This window comes from Polypterus senegalus, chromosome 12 (genome assembly GCF_016835505.1).
Source record: "Polypterus senegalus isolate Bchr_013 chromosome 12, ASM1683550v1, whole genome shotgun sequence".
NCBI lineage: Eukaryota > Metazoa > Chordata > Cladistia > Polypteriformes > Polypteridae > Polypterus > Polypterus senegalus.
In genome coordinates, this window is record NC_053165.1 from 56567198 (window position 1) to 56585698 (window position 18501).

Sequence of the window (18501 nt, forward strand, 5' to 3'; positions counted from 1 at the left end):
AGGCAATGCTGACGGACCGAGTCATAGAAAAAAATATTCTTGTTTATTTGCTGAATACAGGAGGTTTGCCTTTCTAAAAGTATTTTTAGAACTATTTAAAGTTTTAATTAAGTCTTTAATTACACTAAACTACCAGCTGAAAGTGAAACTGTTGCTCATTAAAGTTTAGTGTCTTCTCTTCTTTCACCACAGCTGGGGTTTAAATATAGCAGCGTTTTCAGTCACTTCACATTGTTTAAATGCACTTTAGTCTGCATGTTGTAGCTAAAATCTTTGTCATTCTTTAGAGCTCACTGTGAGCCAGTTTTTTTTTTTTTTTATTTTGTTTAAAATATCTCTGAAAGTGCAGTTCAAAACCATTTACTATATTACAGTTCACATACTGATGATGTGTACTAATACATTTATACAGCATTAGTAAATGATTGGCAGGCAGTACAGTAATACCAAATGATGATTGCATAAAAAGGACAATACCTATTTTAATTAGGATTGCATTTAGGAATACTACACCCAAAAATGATTAATTTTATCTGTTTGTATACAGTGTTTGTAATACAGTGTGCTTCAATGGAAACCTAGCGTGAACAACAGTAAATATTAAAACACCTATGAAAGAAATATCAAATTTCTTATTTTGCATACTGTCAGGTTTCTACTCGTGTGTACAAGGTCCCATCCACATGTATTTTTCCTAAAATATTGTTATATCACTTTTGGCAAATGCTTTCATGCGGGAAAGAATCCCATTCACATAGGACTGTGCTTTTGAATTGAAGGTGCTGGCCTTTCTCCTCACGAGTTCCTTGTTACGCCTACAAAATGATTCTGAATTTTTCATTAATGGTTTGTGAAACTCCACTGTTGAATTGACCTTCTGCTTATTGAAACACCCCATATCTGTGAAAGTATGTAGCATACTTTCCACATACTTTACTTTGTTTGAACTCTTTACAGTAATGGTACCTCTTTCTTTGACCACACTCTGCAGTGTTGATGTCACATGTAGTTCCATGGCAGCCATTGAATGACCTGTTACTGGGCAGGACTTGTGACCAATAAATGAGGGCAGTGGCGGGTCTTCAAAAGCCAGATTCTGTTTGAGCAAGCTTTACCCTTGTGCACAAGAGCATTTCCTGAGCTGTTTTTCTAGCTAAAGTACAGGGTAAGGCAGAAATGATGGATGTCTTTGAAATGGCTAGAACTCACCACTAGGTGGAGTGACAGATGTGTGGTAGGTGGCATTAGGTTCGCGAAGTCTTAGCATTTTTTTATTTTCTTTTTAGTTGAAGCCAGGGAGCCGTGGACGATAGAACACCGTGTTTTTGCGTACGGCTGTTTTGTCAAGAACAACTAATCTGTTACCGCAGTTCAGCGTGAGTTTCTTTGCCATTTCAATATCCACAGAAATAAAGCTGTTCCCGCTCGTAACACTATCCTACGTTGGGTTAAAGCACTTCGTACACGGGGTACACTAATGAACAAAAGACCGCCGGGGGCTACACGAACGACACGTACCCCTGAAAATGTGGAAAGCATACGACTAGCCCTGCTGCGCAGTCCAAATCGATCTGCTCGGAAACATTCTTCTGAATTTGGCCTCAGTAATCGTTTGTTAAGGCATATTTTTCATTTAGACCTGCATTTCTATCCCTAGAAATTGGCTGTTGTGCAACAGTTGAAAGCCGGGGATTACGCACAGCGACTGAACTTAGCACATGAAATGGAAGCAATTTTTGAGCAAAATGACAACCTCATTTTGTTCATGAGTAATGAAGCTCATTTTCATCTCAATGGTTTGGTGAATCAACAGAATTGCCATTATTGGGTTCCTGAAAATCCGAAAAAATTGCACAAAAGACCGCTGCACAGCCCGAAAGTGACGGTTTAGTGCGCTATGGACAAAACTTGCGTCATTGGTCCTTACTTTTTTGAAGACGATAATGGGAATGCTGTTACCGTGAACTTGGAGCCCTGTATTGAGATGATAAACAACTTCTTTTTACCTGAATTACGATGAATACGTATTTCCATCCGGCGTGTGTGGTTTCAACAGGATGGGGCGGCAGCCCACACAGCTAGAGCATCATTGGATGTTATTCGCCCTCTCTTCCCTGGTCACCTCATTTCCAGGTTTGGTGACATTCATTGGCCTCCTTGGTCCCCTGACTTATTCATGTGGGATTATTTCTTGTGGGGTCACCTCAAGGCACATGTATATGAGCATAATCCCCGTACATTGGAGGAACTGAAGGAAGCCATTTGCGTGGAAGTCTCTGAAATCGACAGAGCGATGTTGAAAAGAGTGGAGGCCAATTTCCATGAACGCCTTCAGAAATGCATCAGTGATAACGGACACCACATGGGAGATGTTGTTTTCCACACTTGATTTTGTCAAATGCTATTTCAATATGAACTCAAATCTTTCAATAAATTTCTTTGTAAGAAAAAATGTACAATTTTGTGATTTTGTAAAAAACGTCCATCCTTTCTGCCTCACCCTGTATATGGTTTTGCGGAGTTATGAGCAAATGATTGGATGCCTGATGTTTGAATGAGTTTGCAACATGAGTAGTTTAAGTTTTTTTTTTTTTTGCTGCTATTCAACCAGAATCACCATTGATGCCCATTTTATCAGGAATATACAATATGATCTCTGTTATTCCATGAAAACAAGAGATTAAACATACTTTTTCTGCACAATCACTCCAAACAATATGGGGTAAGTAACAGATACAAATATTTAATGGTGGATAATTCCTTTAACTCCAAAATGAGTATGTTACAAAATAATAGTCAAAATGTCATTTTTAGATTGTCTCTTGTGTGCTATTAGGTGATGGGAACATAAGATTCCCACAAAGCAGAATATTCCACAAAAAATGGCCTAGAAGTAGAATTTTGAAGATGATTATGAAACAAGCCAAGCAGTTGTGGAATTTGGTGTACACCTGGCATCTAGCAGGAGCACTTCTGCTAATTAATAATGTAAAACTTACTCTAGGAAAATATATGATATAGAGTGATCCAGTAATACTGGATTTTTTGATTTTGTCTTCATGATGGTGTTCTTTTATTTCAAAGAAGTATTGCAAATCATAGAAAAAAGACTAAATTAATTTGTATTTACGGTTTACTGATATTCTCACTTCTTCTCCATAATCCACCTTCTATACAAAGACACTGTTGTTCAAAAAACACATTTCATATGTAGTATTTATAAATACAGTTGTATCATTTTTATTCTCTTAAATCTTCAGTTTTTTGACAGTGTTCAGCTATTTTTTAATTTTTACATGGATACTCATATCTGCCATATCAAGTGCCATAGCATTTCCTTCGTTATTAGTTATTTATTATTTATAACTTTTCTGTAATTTATTATACTATAAATTACATATTATTGTTTTCTACTCCTTTATAAATTTTCTGTAATTTATTATAATGTAAACTAGCTGTGTACAGCATGGGATCCTAGAAACTATTTAAATCGTCAGAAAAAAATGAAATGTAGAGATGTCACCTAATTGAAAGGAACTACTCTGGGCATCTCTCTCCTAGGAGGGTTCATTTTGCTGATGTGTTCACATCGCTTGTGCATTAGTGGATAAGCGATTTAGTCTTTTTTCGGAGGTTACATTTTGGCGACATGCTCGCCTCGCTTGTTTATTAGCGGCAGAAGAAACAGTAAAGGGGATACTGTTTTGCCAACGTGCTCGCAACGCTTCTGTAGTAGCTGATAAGCAAGTGACTCTCTTCAGATGTTTCGTTTTGCCTATGTGCTCGCCTCGCTTGTGTATCCTCTGAGGTGGAGCCCTTAACCTGACTCCACTTCTCACTTCTGGGCTGGACAGACGCACACACTTCCACACACAGACGTTTATATATAAGATTACATAATTTTTCTGATTTTATTGTTATTTGTTTTCTACTCATTATTTGGAGTTTATTACATATTGAATGTAAAGACAGATTGTGCCAAGCTTTGCTGTTATCATGCCATTTAAAAGCCTTAATACGTCATGTTGAGCCTTTGTTGTCAGGTGGTAGGAAATCTCTCTCATCACAGTGCACCCAGTGTCCATCTCTTGATTTAGCCTATTGTTATAATGAAGCAATTGGCCAAGACGTAATCTGTCATATAGACATTAGTCCCTGACTGGGATTTCAAATAGTTGTTAAGCATGCTTGATTTTATAAGAAATAACACCAACCAGTCTTTTTCTTGGAGTTGTATTTTAATAATGAGGCAGTAGGTTTATTAGTTTGTAGCCTGGAATTAATGTGTACTGTAATTATATTTCTTTGGTATGTGGTGATACCATAGCACAGTGACATTCTTGGCATCATATCTCCAAGTAATCCATTTCTTCCATCCACTTTGTATTCCAATTTAAGATCATGAGAAGCATTTTGCTTCTCCTGGTGGCGCTGGGTATGAGGCAAGAAGCAAACCTGGCTGGGGCACCAGTCCATCCCAGGCCACATTCATATATGCACCCACACTTAGTCATAAAGACATAGTTTAGAGTTTCCAGTTAATCTAGCACAAATCTTTTATATTTGGGAGTAAATTTCCAGTATAAGTAGAAAAATATACACAGACATGGGGAGGACATAGAAAAACACACAGATAGTGCCCAGGCCAGATTCAAACCTAGGATTTTGAAGCTTTGAGGCAGAAATGCTAACCACCAAGTCACTTCCTCCATTTGACCATAGAAAAGTTCAATATGTAGAATACGAATCTGTGATTGTACATTACAAAGTGCTTTATAAAGCTCCAATAAATGTAATACAGTAAATATTTTTACTGAAAGACTTAGATGCCACTTTGTCATAATTACAAATTAAGCTAGCCTGTGACAGCTAAAACTTTGACTTGGAGATGTAGATTAAAGGCTGTACAGGTCAGGTAAAAAGCTGTGGTAAAGGAAGGCACCTACATCTAAACTAAAGGCAGTAAACTCTTTCTGATGTGAAGTGAAAAGTGAATTATGTACTGGAGTCAAACATAATACTGGCCACCTGAAAGTGGAACATTAATTTCCTTCCTTCCATCCATCCATCCATCCATCTTTTTTAGACCTTTAATAGGGCAGATTCACAGCAATATATAAAGGCCTTGTTCCATTGTCTAGCTGAGCTTTTCTCAGTGTGCTAACAATTTTCTGATGTCTGTTATAAGCTTTGAGAAATATTCATGTTCCTCATTAAAAGCATAAATAGAGTGACTACAAGGTGGCAGTATTTTAATGCAAACCAGTTAGCTTGTGTAATCCTAGGATTCATGCTAACTGATCTCAGTCTGTAGCATCAGAAAAATGACCTTGGTTCAAAAGTGAAGCAGGATGCAGGAAATGCTTGGCATGGTGCTCTCAGTGTAATCGGTTAGGTATAAGATAAAAATAAGCAAGCAAGGTTAGCATCTCTTTCCGAGACAGGGGGAGTCAGATGTCCTCCATGTCGACAGCTTCAGTCAGTTCTCCCACAGGAAGCATGGTAGGGGCAGACGAACATTTATACACAGATCTGCTCATGTGAAGCATTCAGACATGACCCAGCGGGCAGATGGCAGATGTACAGTCGAATGATTCATATAAATGTTTACTGATAATTAGACCAGTGTTGAAAAGAATCTTTGTTTTGTTGTTGGACTCCTTGGGACTATGTGTACTTTAAACAGAACACATTTTTTTGCTTGTGTAATGTATAATTCACAACCCTGTTTCAGGGTCAAAGGATTTTAGCAAAATTAAAGTTATCTGCAAGAAATACAAACTCAGTGGTGGCTATCAGCCAGGAGCAAATGTGCAATGTTTTCAGGATAACAGTGGATGGGGAAACCAACACATTTTTTAATGAATAACAATTAACTTGTCATGCCCATGGAACAATTTCACATTTTTAATTTGTTTTGTTGCTTTGTCAGTACCTAGATAAACTGGTTGAAATTCAGTTTATCACCTAAATGCTATAGTGCCAGTTTTACCCCAATTTTGTCACAGCAGTTAATATAAGCAAAGAACTTTGCCAACAGCGTATCTTCTCCATATCAATTCTTCTCACTATAATTGCTGTGTCCTCTCAGAAAAGCCTTCCAGCAGCAGATATTTATGATGTTTTAATGAGTAGACAGTACTTAACTTGTTTCTTGACCACCAAACCTCAATTTTAATTTCATTTATGCTTTCTAGATGCATTGTACAATATGGTCTGGATCTTGGCCGTGAACATAATCACCTTTGTTCTTCTAGAATAACGAATGGTTGGCTATGATAAGTACTCTGTAGTGATTGACCATCTCCAATACTAAAGTGTTTACATAATAGGAATATTTTTTCTTAAGTGTCAGATTTATACATGTCTGTGCATTAATTCATGATTTTTTCCTTTAGGTAGGGCACCTGAAACCAAAGCTCTAAACCTGGAAAAAATTGGAGTGGAGGTCAACAATAAAACGGGCAAAGTTATTGTGGCAGCCAATGATGCTACTTCAGTTCCTCACATATATGCAATTGGTGACATTGCAGAAGTGAGTATCTGAGTAACATTGAGACATTTAACATTTGAGTTTTCAGTCTGGAATATTAGATACTTATTGTCCTCTCAGACCATGAAGTGCCATGATTAAATGTCACTTTTTTCATCCTGGAAAAGTTTGACTGTGTGTGTTAAAATACATGTTTCTTAATATGATGTAGTGTTTTATGAATTGCAGTATACAGTATTAGTGTTCACCACAAAAGATGCTGTATTAACAAACCCACACACACACACACACCCAAATATTTATATTGCACTTATGTTATTATGTGGCTCAGAGAAGTAAACTGACTATCAAGCTCAAATTGCCCATTCATCATTTTTTCAGTACAGAAGAACTAGGTTTATTTCTGTGAGCAGGTACAAGCCTGAAGCAGTGCCTATGCTGAAATCACACTGTCTTACACAGGCCAGTTAAGAGCTGTGTATGTATCAGGAGGAAGATTCTGTAAATACCACAACAACTAATCATTGGTATACTAGTGAAAACGGACAAGTATTTATATAAAGACTACAGATATAACCTGCCAAAGGCTGAGAGTCACTTGAGAGGAGGACAGCAAGGTGTACAAAGAACAGTTCTCTTACAGTCATTTAATTTTAATGATTTTAATTAGAACATCATTTTTGCTATCCCCTTTCCCAGTCAGTGCTATTGTCTTAGTGACTATTAGGATTATTTATGTATTTATTTTTTTAAACTATACTGTGGTATTCTAGGTATGTTCATAATGCCAGTCAATCAGATGGCTTCGAAAGACATTTTAAAAGTAACGTATTTCTACAGCTCGGGCAGGTTACTTTAGTCTCATACATTGACCTCAGTGCTTCAAATGAAATGTTACAGTCAACCTAATTTGTTTCCTACTTCAAAAATCCACCTTCAGTTCACACTGAATAAGTAGAGATGTTCAATCAAGATGAAAATTGCATGCGTTTATAAAGTGTACACCTGCGCATGAGTCTGACATTGCTGCATTAGCACCTATTTAGGACCTATACTGTATTATGCCTGCCATAGTCTCAGATGGTCTGTAGTTGTAATTTATAGTGAGGTTGATAAATTCCTGTTTGACTAACATTGTTTATCTGTGGTTGAATACAATAGCAGTGGGCATTTTTAAAAATATGTATGAATTAGAGTGACTGTTACTCAACAGTAAGTGGTACTGAAGGGGTGGCCTTAAGATTTAATTCTAAAATATTCACACTTGGGGTTGACCAGAAGAGTTGCAAAATATCTTGAAACTGGAGCTATGATTGAAATCTATAACACATTGCTAACATCAAGAAATGGTATTGATATTTTTAAGTAATCAATCATGTTTGCATGTAAACTTTTACAGCTTTAAATATGTATTTTTAAGCGGAATTAAATGTAGTAGTGCTTTTTACAGACTTGAATAACCTTGCTTAACTGGAATAAAGTATAGAAAAAGAATGAAATAAAAATACACATTAGTAAATGAAATTAATTTATTTATTAAAGTTGTTATGCGCAGTATAGTTATTAGTGTTACATTTTATGCCCAGTCTTCCTTCAATCTTCTTTCCTGGTTTACATTTGGTACTGTTTAGTGAATAAAGGAATTATGTTTTTTTCTGTGCTTGACATTTTATTCCAAGCTATTTAAAAGAAAACGCCTCTTCCTCTTTTTTTTTTTTTGGCGACTCCTGGAATTCTGGATGTTTGGTGAATCATTTGCTCATATGAATCACTCTTGTATATTTGATGCTCTGTCCTAAAAGACTTCTGTACAGGCAGAAAGCCTTTGAGGTGCTAACAAGTGTGTTTTATATTCTCAGACTATGCATTCACCTGAACAAAATCCAGCAGTGTCCCACTCATCACTTGCTGTCATGCTCTGCACTTCCAGAAATGACAGTTTCTCAAAACCAAGAAAATTACCTGAGGCTTAAAAAGCTCTATCTTGCTTGAAATCTTGCCAGCTGTATTTAGATGTTACAGGACTGGGTAGCCAAGCAGCATTCTGATGGGAATGAAATGCAAAAGACTCAAGTGGGGGGTGGGGGGGAATTCAGAATGGAAGAGACTCTTCCTTGAAGTCTTTTATACATTTGTACCTAAAGAAAGTGTGAGTCAAGATTTTCTGTAATGTATATGTTTTCAGCATTCTAAATATCATATGAAATTACAGAAATTATCAGTTTCTGACTGCATTGGCAAATAGTGCAATCCCACACTGTCTTTTTAGAAATAATATGGGTTATTGAATTACATATCTACAAAGGTGTTTTTTTATGCCATAATGACTATTAAGTGATAAACTAGCTGTTAATTTATGAAATACTATTGCTAACATGCACTAGAACAGTAGTGTTCAACTGTAGTCCTCAGAAATATACGGCTGTTTTATTCCGACTAATATTAGAGTTGATGCATCATTCATACTTTAAATTGATTTCATCATTGTAGGTACTGTCCTTTTCTTTATTCTGAGAAATTATGACATTTGTATTTTTGACAAGCCTTGAAATGCCTGCTTGTACATTTCCTTTTTTATTCACTCTTTTCTATAGAATTTTCTCCTTTAATTGTATCAAAATGCTGACAACACAAGGCTATTGGGGAGCATTAAACGTCAGTACCAGGTTCATTTGTCTGCTCACTTGTAAGGTGTGTTTCTTAATGAGCAGACAAGTGAAAATGACAGATGTCATTGATTCCTTTAGCCTTCAATGTTATTTGCGCCTTTGACTCCACAAACTCATTACTCTTCATCAGTATTTGGATACAATTAAGAGGACACACCCCATTGAAAAGGGTAAAATTAAAAAGAAAATGGCAAATAAAATGCAGTATAGTTAAGGCAAAAAATACTTAACTTTAAATTTATGGGAAGATTTACAGGCCAGATAACTAAACATTGACATCAATTAAAAGTAAGAATGATGTATTGTGAGATTGGTTGGAATAAAAACCTGCTGGTTCAACTACCTGAAGGATGTAGTTGGAAACCATCCATCCTGGTTCCAATATAATATCTCCAGTGTCGTTCCCTTCCATGTCACCGTGGATAATCAGTGGTTGCACACTTGTTTTCACTTATTTTGAGTAGTTCTTGATATTAGGTTGATTTCTCCATCATAAACCACACCCCAGAACATATTAAAAATGCAGGCATTATACTTCTGAGAGTAAAAGAAGCTTAATGTTTAAAAGGGTAGTTTTGTTGGTAGAGTCATTAAAACTGTAATTCCAAAATCAAGGTGTGAAAGTGGTGGAAAACAAAAATACAGTGTACCCATCAAATGGAAATGGTTGAACGCGGGTTATGGGAACTGTTTGAACATTTATATGCATTTACTTTGTTGTTGGTGCTGCAAGTCACGAGTATGTAGTACAGGTATTTCCATGCGTATATGTCTTTACACAAGCAGGTTACTTGACTCAATATATATTGCACACTGAGTCAATGGAAAAGTTAGCCTTGTGGCTTGCTGTCCCATGTAATAGGACCTAGTTAATAACACTGTTTGCCATAACTTATGGACAAGTACCAAAGAACAAATACTTATTGTGTCATTGTTGGATTTTTTTGTGGCTTGTTTGTTAGACAATTCATGCCATAATAGTATTAACAAGATCATTTTTCTATTTACATCAAATAGATCTGGCAATTACTAAAGAGCTACTCAGAGTAGAGAACAGAAATGAATTGCGTCTTTTCTATGACTATAATATACTTGGAGAAAGTCAGAATCTGCTAATTTGTGCCTACTTTTTTATGGAGATTAAGAATAAGACCCTCTTTAATATATGAGATGCAAAGTTGACACAATTTGTAATTTCCATAATTTAATCATTTGAGAATTCTGTCACTTGCAGGGGCGACCTGAACTGACCCCTTCAGCTATTAAAGCTGGGAAACTTCTAGCAAGAAGATTATTCAACAGTTCTACTGAATTAATGAATTATGACAATGTAAGTAGAGCCTAATTTATAAATAATTTTAAGTTGATTTATAATCCTTTCAGGAATATCCTCCATGATAAATAAGTATCTCATTTGTCTCTATATACTGAAAATAGTATGAAATAAACGGTTTGACTAAAAGTCAAACTAGCAGGATAAAAGAACAGCGAATCTGAAACATTTTAATGTCTTTGGTTTGCATTATTCAGTTCATAAAGGCATGGATACTTTTAAGTCTGTCCTTGCTTCTCACTATTGAAGATATGGTGTGTGCAAAGTGGAGGAGGAAAAGGGAGGCTGCAATTCTGTGCTTTCTTGGGAGGAAAAAAAAAAAAACATGAAATTTAAAATGTTCCTTTTGATTTACAAGGTTCAACTATACAGGAAACCCTTGTCTAAAAAAGCCTAAAAACCAGGGAAATCAAAGAACTCTGTACTATACCGATAACAAAAGGGTGCTTGTGCCAAGTAGAACATTTTTAGTATGAACCGCAACAATTCATAATGCGGGCAATTAACCAGTGTGCAGTTTGTGTAATAGTGAATGTATCTCTTGAAAAATATCAAAAATAAAGAACCTTCTTTTCTCTACTTCCATTTGTAATGGCAATGTTAAGAAAGAAAAAAACATGATGTTGTAGTAAAGCAGTAATATTATTTGATACAAAGTAGGGACATTGATTTCAATAAAATTGGAAAAGATAAGCTGTTTTTTTATACTTGCTGGTTTGTTCCAAACAGGATCAATGTGTTTTGAGTGTTCCATCTTGACTATATATGAAAACACAAAACCTTCCTGAACAAGTACTTATAATTTACCAAATTTGAGCACACTCATTTAGCAATTGTCATGTGGATTGTCTTTGTCAGAAAGTATTGTTGGTTAAGCCTCAGATCATTTAGAAAGGCTTAGTAGATAGTATGTGACATTTATCAATAAAGAATACTAACACACAAGCAAAATTTTGTACGGACATGCACTAAACAAATATATTAAATGCTAATATCTACTATAAAATAAAATGCTATTGTGTGTGTGTCTGTGTGTGGTCCCTCTGAACAATTTGATGAGTCAGTTTGGCTTTGGTGATGTAATCTAAAGAGGAAGTAGGGGTAAGGGTATGAGATACAAGAAGGACTAAAAGCATATGTGCAAACTGAATGTCAACGTTCAAAGATGAGAAGCTGAAAAGTGGACAGCAAGCAAAGCACTTTAAGCGAAGTAAATCAACTGATAAAAAGTACTGTGTGTAGAAATATTTTTAAAAACCAAATTTTGTTACTATAATCCCATTAAAGTTAAATGAACAAATGCTTTATACACATTTTTGACAAACAACATTATGACTAATTCAAACTGCATTGAATAAATGTTATTGTTCATCTAGACTCTGCCTTGATCAGAATATTGTAGTCTGCTTTGGTTCTGCGTAAATGTATTGACAAAATATTAGCAGTCACCTGCATAAACTTGTTTCATTATCTCGTTCCCCTTTCTCATTAGGAGTGAATGCTTTGCAGTGCATGGCATCCTCTTGAAGTTCTGGTGCTTGAAATTTTTTTTTTTGCCTCTACTACCTTATATTTTCATCAGCTACATTCAGGTTTCTAAGTTAGAGGTATGCTTATCAACCCCTCCAGTTAAATTAAATGTCAATTTTTATTTTTAAGCATCTTTCCTATATATGTATGTATGTATGTATGTATGTATGTATGTATGTGTGTATGTATGTATGTGTGTGTGTGTGTGTGTGTGTGTGTGTTGTGAACCCGGCCCGAACACAGACAGGCAGACATTGTATTCAGTTCACCACCACACGTGTTTATTTACACTATATGCAAGGTCACTAAGACACAGTCCTGGCCAGTCAATGCCTTCTTCTCCGGGCCGCCTCCACTCTCCTCTCGTGCCTCGTCCTTCTTCCACCCGACTCCAGCCTCGGGAGACGGCCCCTTTTCTTCATGTCCCGGATGAGCTCCAGGTGTTCCCGACACTCCCCCGTTGGCCACGCCCCAGCGTGGCGGAAGTGCCGGCTGTTCTCCCGGCAGCTCACTGGGTGTCCTTTTTAATACTTCCGGGTGTGACGTAAGTGCTGAGGTAACAGGTCCCCAAGGCATTGGGGCGCCTCCTGGCGGTGACCACGGGCCCCTGCAGGGTGGGGCTTCCATGCCCTCAACCCGTGGCCCCCACGTGATCCAGGGTGGGTGCCGACCCACATCCGGTCCCTCACGGTGTCCCAGCCAGGTCATTGCCTCTGGCATCTCTGTGCCATGTGTGTATGTGTGTGTATGTACAGTAATCCCTCCTCGATCACGGGGGTTGCGTTTGTATTGTTTGTATGGTTATTTTTATATATTTTAAGCCCTTAGAAAATCTCCCACACTGTTTTATAAATATTCTCCGCGCAGTTATACAAAAGGGTCTGTGACACTCCCAATATCTGTGCAAAAGAACAAATATCCAAGTCTTTACAGTCATGGTGCTTATTGTTTTGCTACAGTATATGGCTGTGAGACAAGGACTCTCTGTAGTGACGCGAGATGAAGACTGGACTCCTTTTCTACTCTGTCTCTATAGAGAATCCTTGGGTACCATTGGTTTGACTTTGTGTTGAATGAGAGTTTGTTCACGGAGTCCCGAATGAGGCACATTACCTTCATTGTGAGGAACTGTCAGCTACGGCACTATGGGCATGTGGCCTGATTCACTGAGGGTGATCCTGGTCACAGAGGAGACAGATGGTCACTTCCGGAGGGTGGGACTGGTCTACATGTCTGTCTTGGGGGTTGCCAACCGGGATCCGAAGCGGTTTCCTTGTGTGGTGGGTGCGGCAACGCATTTTATCCGTGCATGCTCCCTGACCTGATCTGTATGTTTCATGTTTCAGAACCAAGAGGGCATCTCGCTATCACTGGAATTCTAATGTTAGAGAGCAATATCATTTGCATTCTTGTCTAATTTGTGCCAAGTCTCGTCCCATTTCCTTTTGTACTGCAGGACACAGTCAACAAATAGGCTGTTGTGGCAGGACATCTTGAAAATGACCCAAGGTCTGGCCAGCCTTCAGCATTAACAGCAGGAAATAAAGCCACTATGGAGTGAATCACAAGTGAGATTCAAAGAGAGATGGAACATGAGTTATCTGACTCTTGAGGGATCATGGGTCAGTTGAATCTATTCTTCATAAGCATGAAAACATTGTGCACCCAAAGTGCTGACTCCTGAAAGGAAAAATGATTTTATCTGATATTCTACGGAGAATCATGCACTAATGAATTCAGACTGGGAGAATTTTAAGAAGCCTTTCATCACTGCTGGTGAAGCCTAGATCCATCACTATAACTCACAGCCTAAATGACATTCAAAACAATGAAAATCTGGTGATTCTGCCACATCAGAAGTAGTTCAAGTAAAGGGCCCAGCCAGTACCTATAAGATCATGTGTATAGGTTTTTTTTAAGATGTTGAGGGTGCAATCTATAGCGATTACATGGCTCATAAGTCCAACATAACTTTTCATTATTAATCTAATTTGCCTTTGCATTTGAGGCAGTCAGTCATGGAAAGGCATCCAGGAAACCTGCCTATCATTCCCCTCTTATCCTGGTACGGTGTAATTCTTGCCAGTTCTGCAATCTAAAGTGGTGCCACTATTGGATGTTCCATGTTAGTGATGAGGATGCCAAAGACAGGTTGCTCAAGAAAGGCAAAATGGGAATATTGTGACAAATATATTGATGTTCACAGGGATTAAAATGAAGTCATGCTGTTTCCCTTAATAGGTCAAAATCAAAACTTTTTAATAATTCCTTATTGATTGATCATTCTCCGATTCAGTATTATTTTATTTGGCTACTTGCAATCTGATTATTCCAGCTTTTTGCTTTTAATGGTGACATTGTGTTAGAGAGAGATTGGGAGTTTGCACTGATACAGCACATTGCCGCACCCACCTCATCACGAACCACCTCAGGTCCCAGATTAGGACCCAAGCATGGCCATGCTATGGGCCACACCTCAGCACCACACTAGTTTGAATGGAGTAGAACAGTGTGAGGTTTTTTATAGTGGTTGGAGTGGCAGTCCTGCCACTAACCCTCCCATGTTTTACCTGCAAGTTGGACAGCCTGCTTGCAGTGCTGGATGCAGGTTAACGTCATGACGGGGCAATTACAGGTTAAGGGCCTTGTTCAAGGGCCCAGCAGAGTGGAATCACTTCTGACACTTACAGGACATTATGTTAGATATCATATAAAATAGGAAAAACGTTAAAATTATTTCCACACTGAAAAGGAAAGAAGGTGAAGGACCCAGCATTTTGAATGTATAGCCTTCATCAGGTGTGCCACTCAAAGTTCTACCATGAGGTTTGTGACGTGTGTGCGTATAATGATCTGTGCACTATATGTGTGTGTATGTATATTATATAATATATAATTTTTTTAGGCCATTGAGCTCTTTTCAGTCAGTCTTCTATATTAGTTTAATGTTTTAATTTGGAGTTGCCGAATTCCAGTCGTGGCCACTGGACTTTCACATGTCTTTTTACAGTGTTACAGATGTAGAAGGATTTGATGCAGTAAACATTTGACTTGGATCGTCTTTCCTGTGAAAGTAAGCGTCTGTCCCCTCTCATTGTAAGACCCCTTCAGAGCTGCATTCTTTTAATAGTTCTTTTCTGTCCCTGACATTCTTTGAAAGGGTACTAAAGGCCCGTGTTCTCCTTTTGTCAGAATATCTCATTATCATAGGAAGCTATTGAGAGGCCAAACATCTAGTTTCCAAAAGTAATCTATGTCTGTTCATTTAGTTCTTAGATTTTAGATATATCCGAGACTTAACAGAATTATATACATCTGCAGGTCCCTACGACAGTATTTACACCCCTTGAATATGGCTGTATTGGCCTTTCTGAAGAGGAAGCCGTCAGGCGCCACGGCGAGGAAAACATTGAGGTAAGACGGCTAAGCACAAGGATACAATTGAAAGGGCTCTCATTTGTGTTCAGAGGCGACTTTAAGGATTCTCATTAATCCTTGTCACCTTCCATTAAGCAATAACGCATAACAACTTGCAGCTTTTAGGTTAAAAGAGATTAAGAACTTTAGGCCTGTGTATATAGAAGGAGACTTCCAGTAAAATGAGTGTAAATTGTGTGCTTGGAGGATCAATATATAGTGCTCTTTATTTTAGCCCACTGTGTGGCTTATGCTGAAACCATGGTGTTCCTTGCCCACAACTGTAGAAGGAAATTTGCCAAATACTCGTTAACTGCTTGGCACTCATATAATGTTGTTTCTGGGTGGGGGATGGTCTATAGAAATCTGATGTTCCTGCTTTAATCTGGTCTTTGATATAAATCATTTGTTGTCATGTTCTAGGCACACACTATTTTTCTCTGCTTAGCTCAGTGGTTTCTGCCAGAGTTTAGCAACACCTGTGCAGAGAAAACCAAAAACAATTTTAAAAAGCATTGTGACTCATGTTCTTGACTGGCATTTCAGTATGAGGTTTGATCAAACTGTGATGCGTGTGACAACAAGCAAAGGATTATAAGAGGAAAGAGAGAATTTTACATGGGATGAAACAACATCTGATGAAGAGATATGTACAATATACAGGACCAGCTCAAACTTCGATATGGTTTTGAAAAATTGGCAGAAGTGATTTTCTTTGACCGTTGGGGGGGAAAAAAGTACAGAAAACTGAACTCGTAGTGACCATGGATAATATAAACAAAAGTTATTAATCTCCAACTCTTGGATATTTTTCTCTGATTAGTAATTTAATGTTTTTTGGAAAAATTATTTAATATTCAAACATTTTTAAACCAATAACTGCTGTTTTTGAAGCAGGAAACTTGATGCAACTCTCATAAACCTTAATCTTTTAGATTTCATAATGAAACAACAATACTTGTAAAGCTATTTGAAGGAAGTTTTAGATTTACATCAAAGCACAATCTACAGTCAGCCTAACAGGGCATGCCTTTAGAATATGGCAGAGTACTGAACTATCTGAAGAAGTCCCTGGTAGAAACTAGGAGAAGGTGCAAAGTTCACAGAGTACATAGTCTGGGATTTAAGCCCAAAAGCAACCACTGCACCAACATTGCAATCTAATAATCAAGTAACACAATGAATATTATAATGTTAAGCAAACTAGTGCACAGATGCAGCATTTGTTCTCATTTGAAAATTAAGTCACGTTTTTTTATACTTTATTATTATTATTTTTAAGTTGCCTGCTACATTTATACATTAAGTATAAACTTTTACGTTGAGGTGAAAACCTTATATTCATGAGATAAACTATATTTCACATGAAGTTGGTGCAACAGTAAAATGTTTCATGTTGCACAGTTTTCAGCTGCTGTATATGGACCACTTGATTCTTCAGTCTTTGACACTCATCCTTCCTATCCTCTCTGTGGCATTTTGGGTAGACTATCTTTGAGATTGCAGTCTAGCAGCTGTTGTCAGGTTTTATACAGGATTTGCTTTTCCCATTTAATATCTTAATTTCACATGTATATTTACTGTAAAAGGATAAAATTCCTGCATGATGTTGAAGCTCTTTTATTGTAGTTTGGGTTGAATAGCTGCTTGTAAACCAATTCATATTATTGCATTAAATGGAGCATCTAAGTTACATTTACTGTGTTTATCTGTACAGTAACACATTATAATGGGTCTTAAGTACAGATTCGTATTAATCAAAATTGTTTTTGTAACCAGGTATTTCATGCCTTTTACAAGCCTCTGGAGTTCACTGTCTCTGAAAGAGATTCCAGCCAGTGTTATATCAAGGTCAGTGGCTTTGGCTGTGAGGTGAACTGTGCTGGTTTATGTGAGATGATAATGAACTCAGTCTGGTTTTCCTGCAGGTTGTGTGTTTTCGGAATAGTGAACAGAAAATACTTGGGCTGCACTTTAATGGACCTAACGCTGGAGAAGTAACTCAGGGATTTTCACTTGGAATACAGTAAGATTACCAAATAAATACAAAATCATTTTTTATTTTGACAGTTTATTTGCTTTTCTGTGTATTAACTAAGTTTTTCTTTATACTATGAATTACATCAACAAAATGAACTTGGTGTCATTAAACTTTATTTTCAGTTGAATCCTTAATAGTATACCCAGTAGTAAGACATCTTGGGAAACAATGTCAAACAAATAGCCTGTGCCAGTTTAGAATTTTAATTTCACTTGAGGTTCTCAGAGTCATAGTTATAATTATTTCTTTATTTTTGTGAATAATTCATCACTATTGTTTGTCTGTTGTAGGTGTGGGGCTACCTATTCCCATCTCATGTCCACTGTGGGTATCCATCCAACCTGTGCTGAAGAAATCACCAAGCTTCATATTACTAAGCGTTCTGGTCTGGATGCTACTGTTACTGGCTGCTGAGGTTAGGCTTAATCCCTGAAGATAACAAAAAACACCTGGAAGATCTCTCCACTTGGAAGCTTGCACGTAAAACGAGATGTGTGAGAAAAGCTAGCAGTTTTTTTTTTTTTTTTGTGTTTTTTTTTTGTTTTTTTTCTTCCCTCATACATTTTTGCAGATAACTGACATGTCTTGCTGGAATGATTATGAATTTGATTGTTTTTTGTTTTTCAAAGTAGACTACAACAAATACTTAACTTTTATTTGTCATGGATGTTTAAAACCTTTCATCCAGTTCCAATTACCAATAATTACATCATGTAGTACTCCGGCTTTCCAGTAGATGGGAGCATTGCCAAGTGTGTCCTCTGAAATTTTACATTAACTCCATGTATGAACTCAAAGGGCCTTTTTTATTTTGAGGCTTTTATTATTTACATTGAGGATTAAACAAATACTCAGTTATTTATCAGATAGTTACAATTTACTTGTTTTCAAAGTTTTTAACACTATCCATTATTCAAACCACATTAGTGGCTGTATAAAATAGCAAAGCAGGCTTGTGTGATAGGTATCTAAATATAAAAACCTTGGATGTTATGAATGCATTGTCATCTAAAGATGG

The 18501-nt window shown here is 37.1% G+C and overlaps 1 protein-coding gene across 3 annotated transcripts in view; it reads left to right on the forward strand.

Annotated features, from left to right (window-relative positions):
- txnrd2.2 (thioredoxin reductase 2, tandem duplicate 2) overlaps nucleotides 1-17972 on the forward strand; it is a 58944-nt gene extending 40972 nt beyond the window's left edge. Inside the window, exons 12-17 of one of the 3 annotated variants that reach the window (XM_039771510.1) lie at nucleotides 6399-6535; nucleotides 10397-10492; nucleotides 15347-15439; nucleotides 17222-17293; nucleotides 17371-17468; nucleotides 17774-17972. In XM_039771510.1, the coding sequence (XP_039627444.1) occupies nucleotides 6399-6535; nucleotides 10397-10492; nucleotides 15347-15439; nucleotides 17222-17293; nucleotides 17371-17468; nucleotides 17774-17897 (620 nt within the window). In that variant the 3' untranslated portion in view covers nucleotides 17898-17972. Of the gene's footprint in view, nucleotides 1-6398; nucleotides 6536-10396; nucleotides 10493-13481; nucleotides 13648-15035; nucleotides 15099-15346; nucleotides 15440-17221; nucleotides 17294-17370; nucleotides 17469-17773 lie in introns of those variants that run through there. The other 2 variants (XR_005635828.1, XM_039771511.1) reach the window with 2 other exon arrangements.
- Nucleotides 17973-18501: the final 529 nt, after the last annotated feature.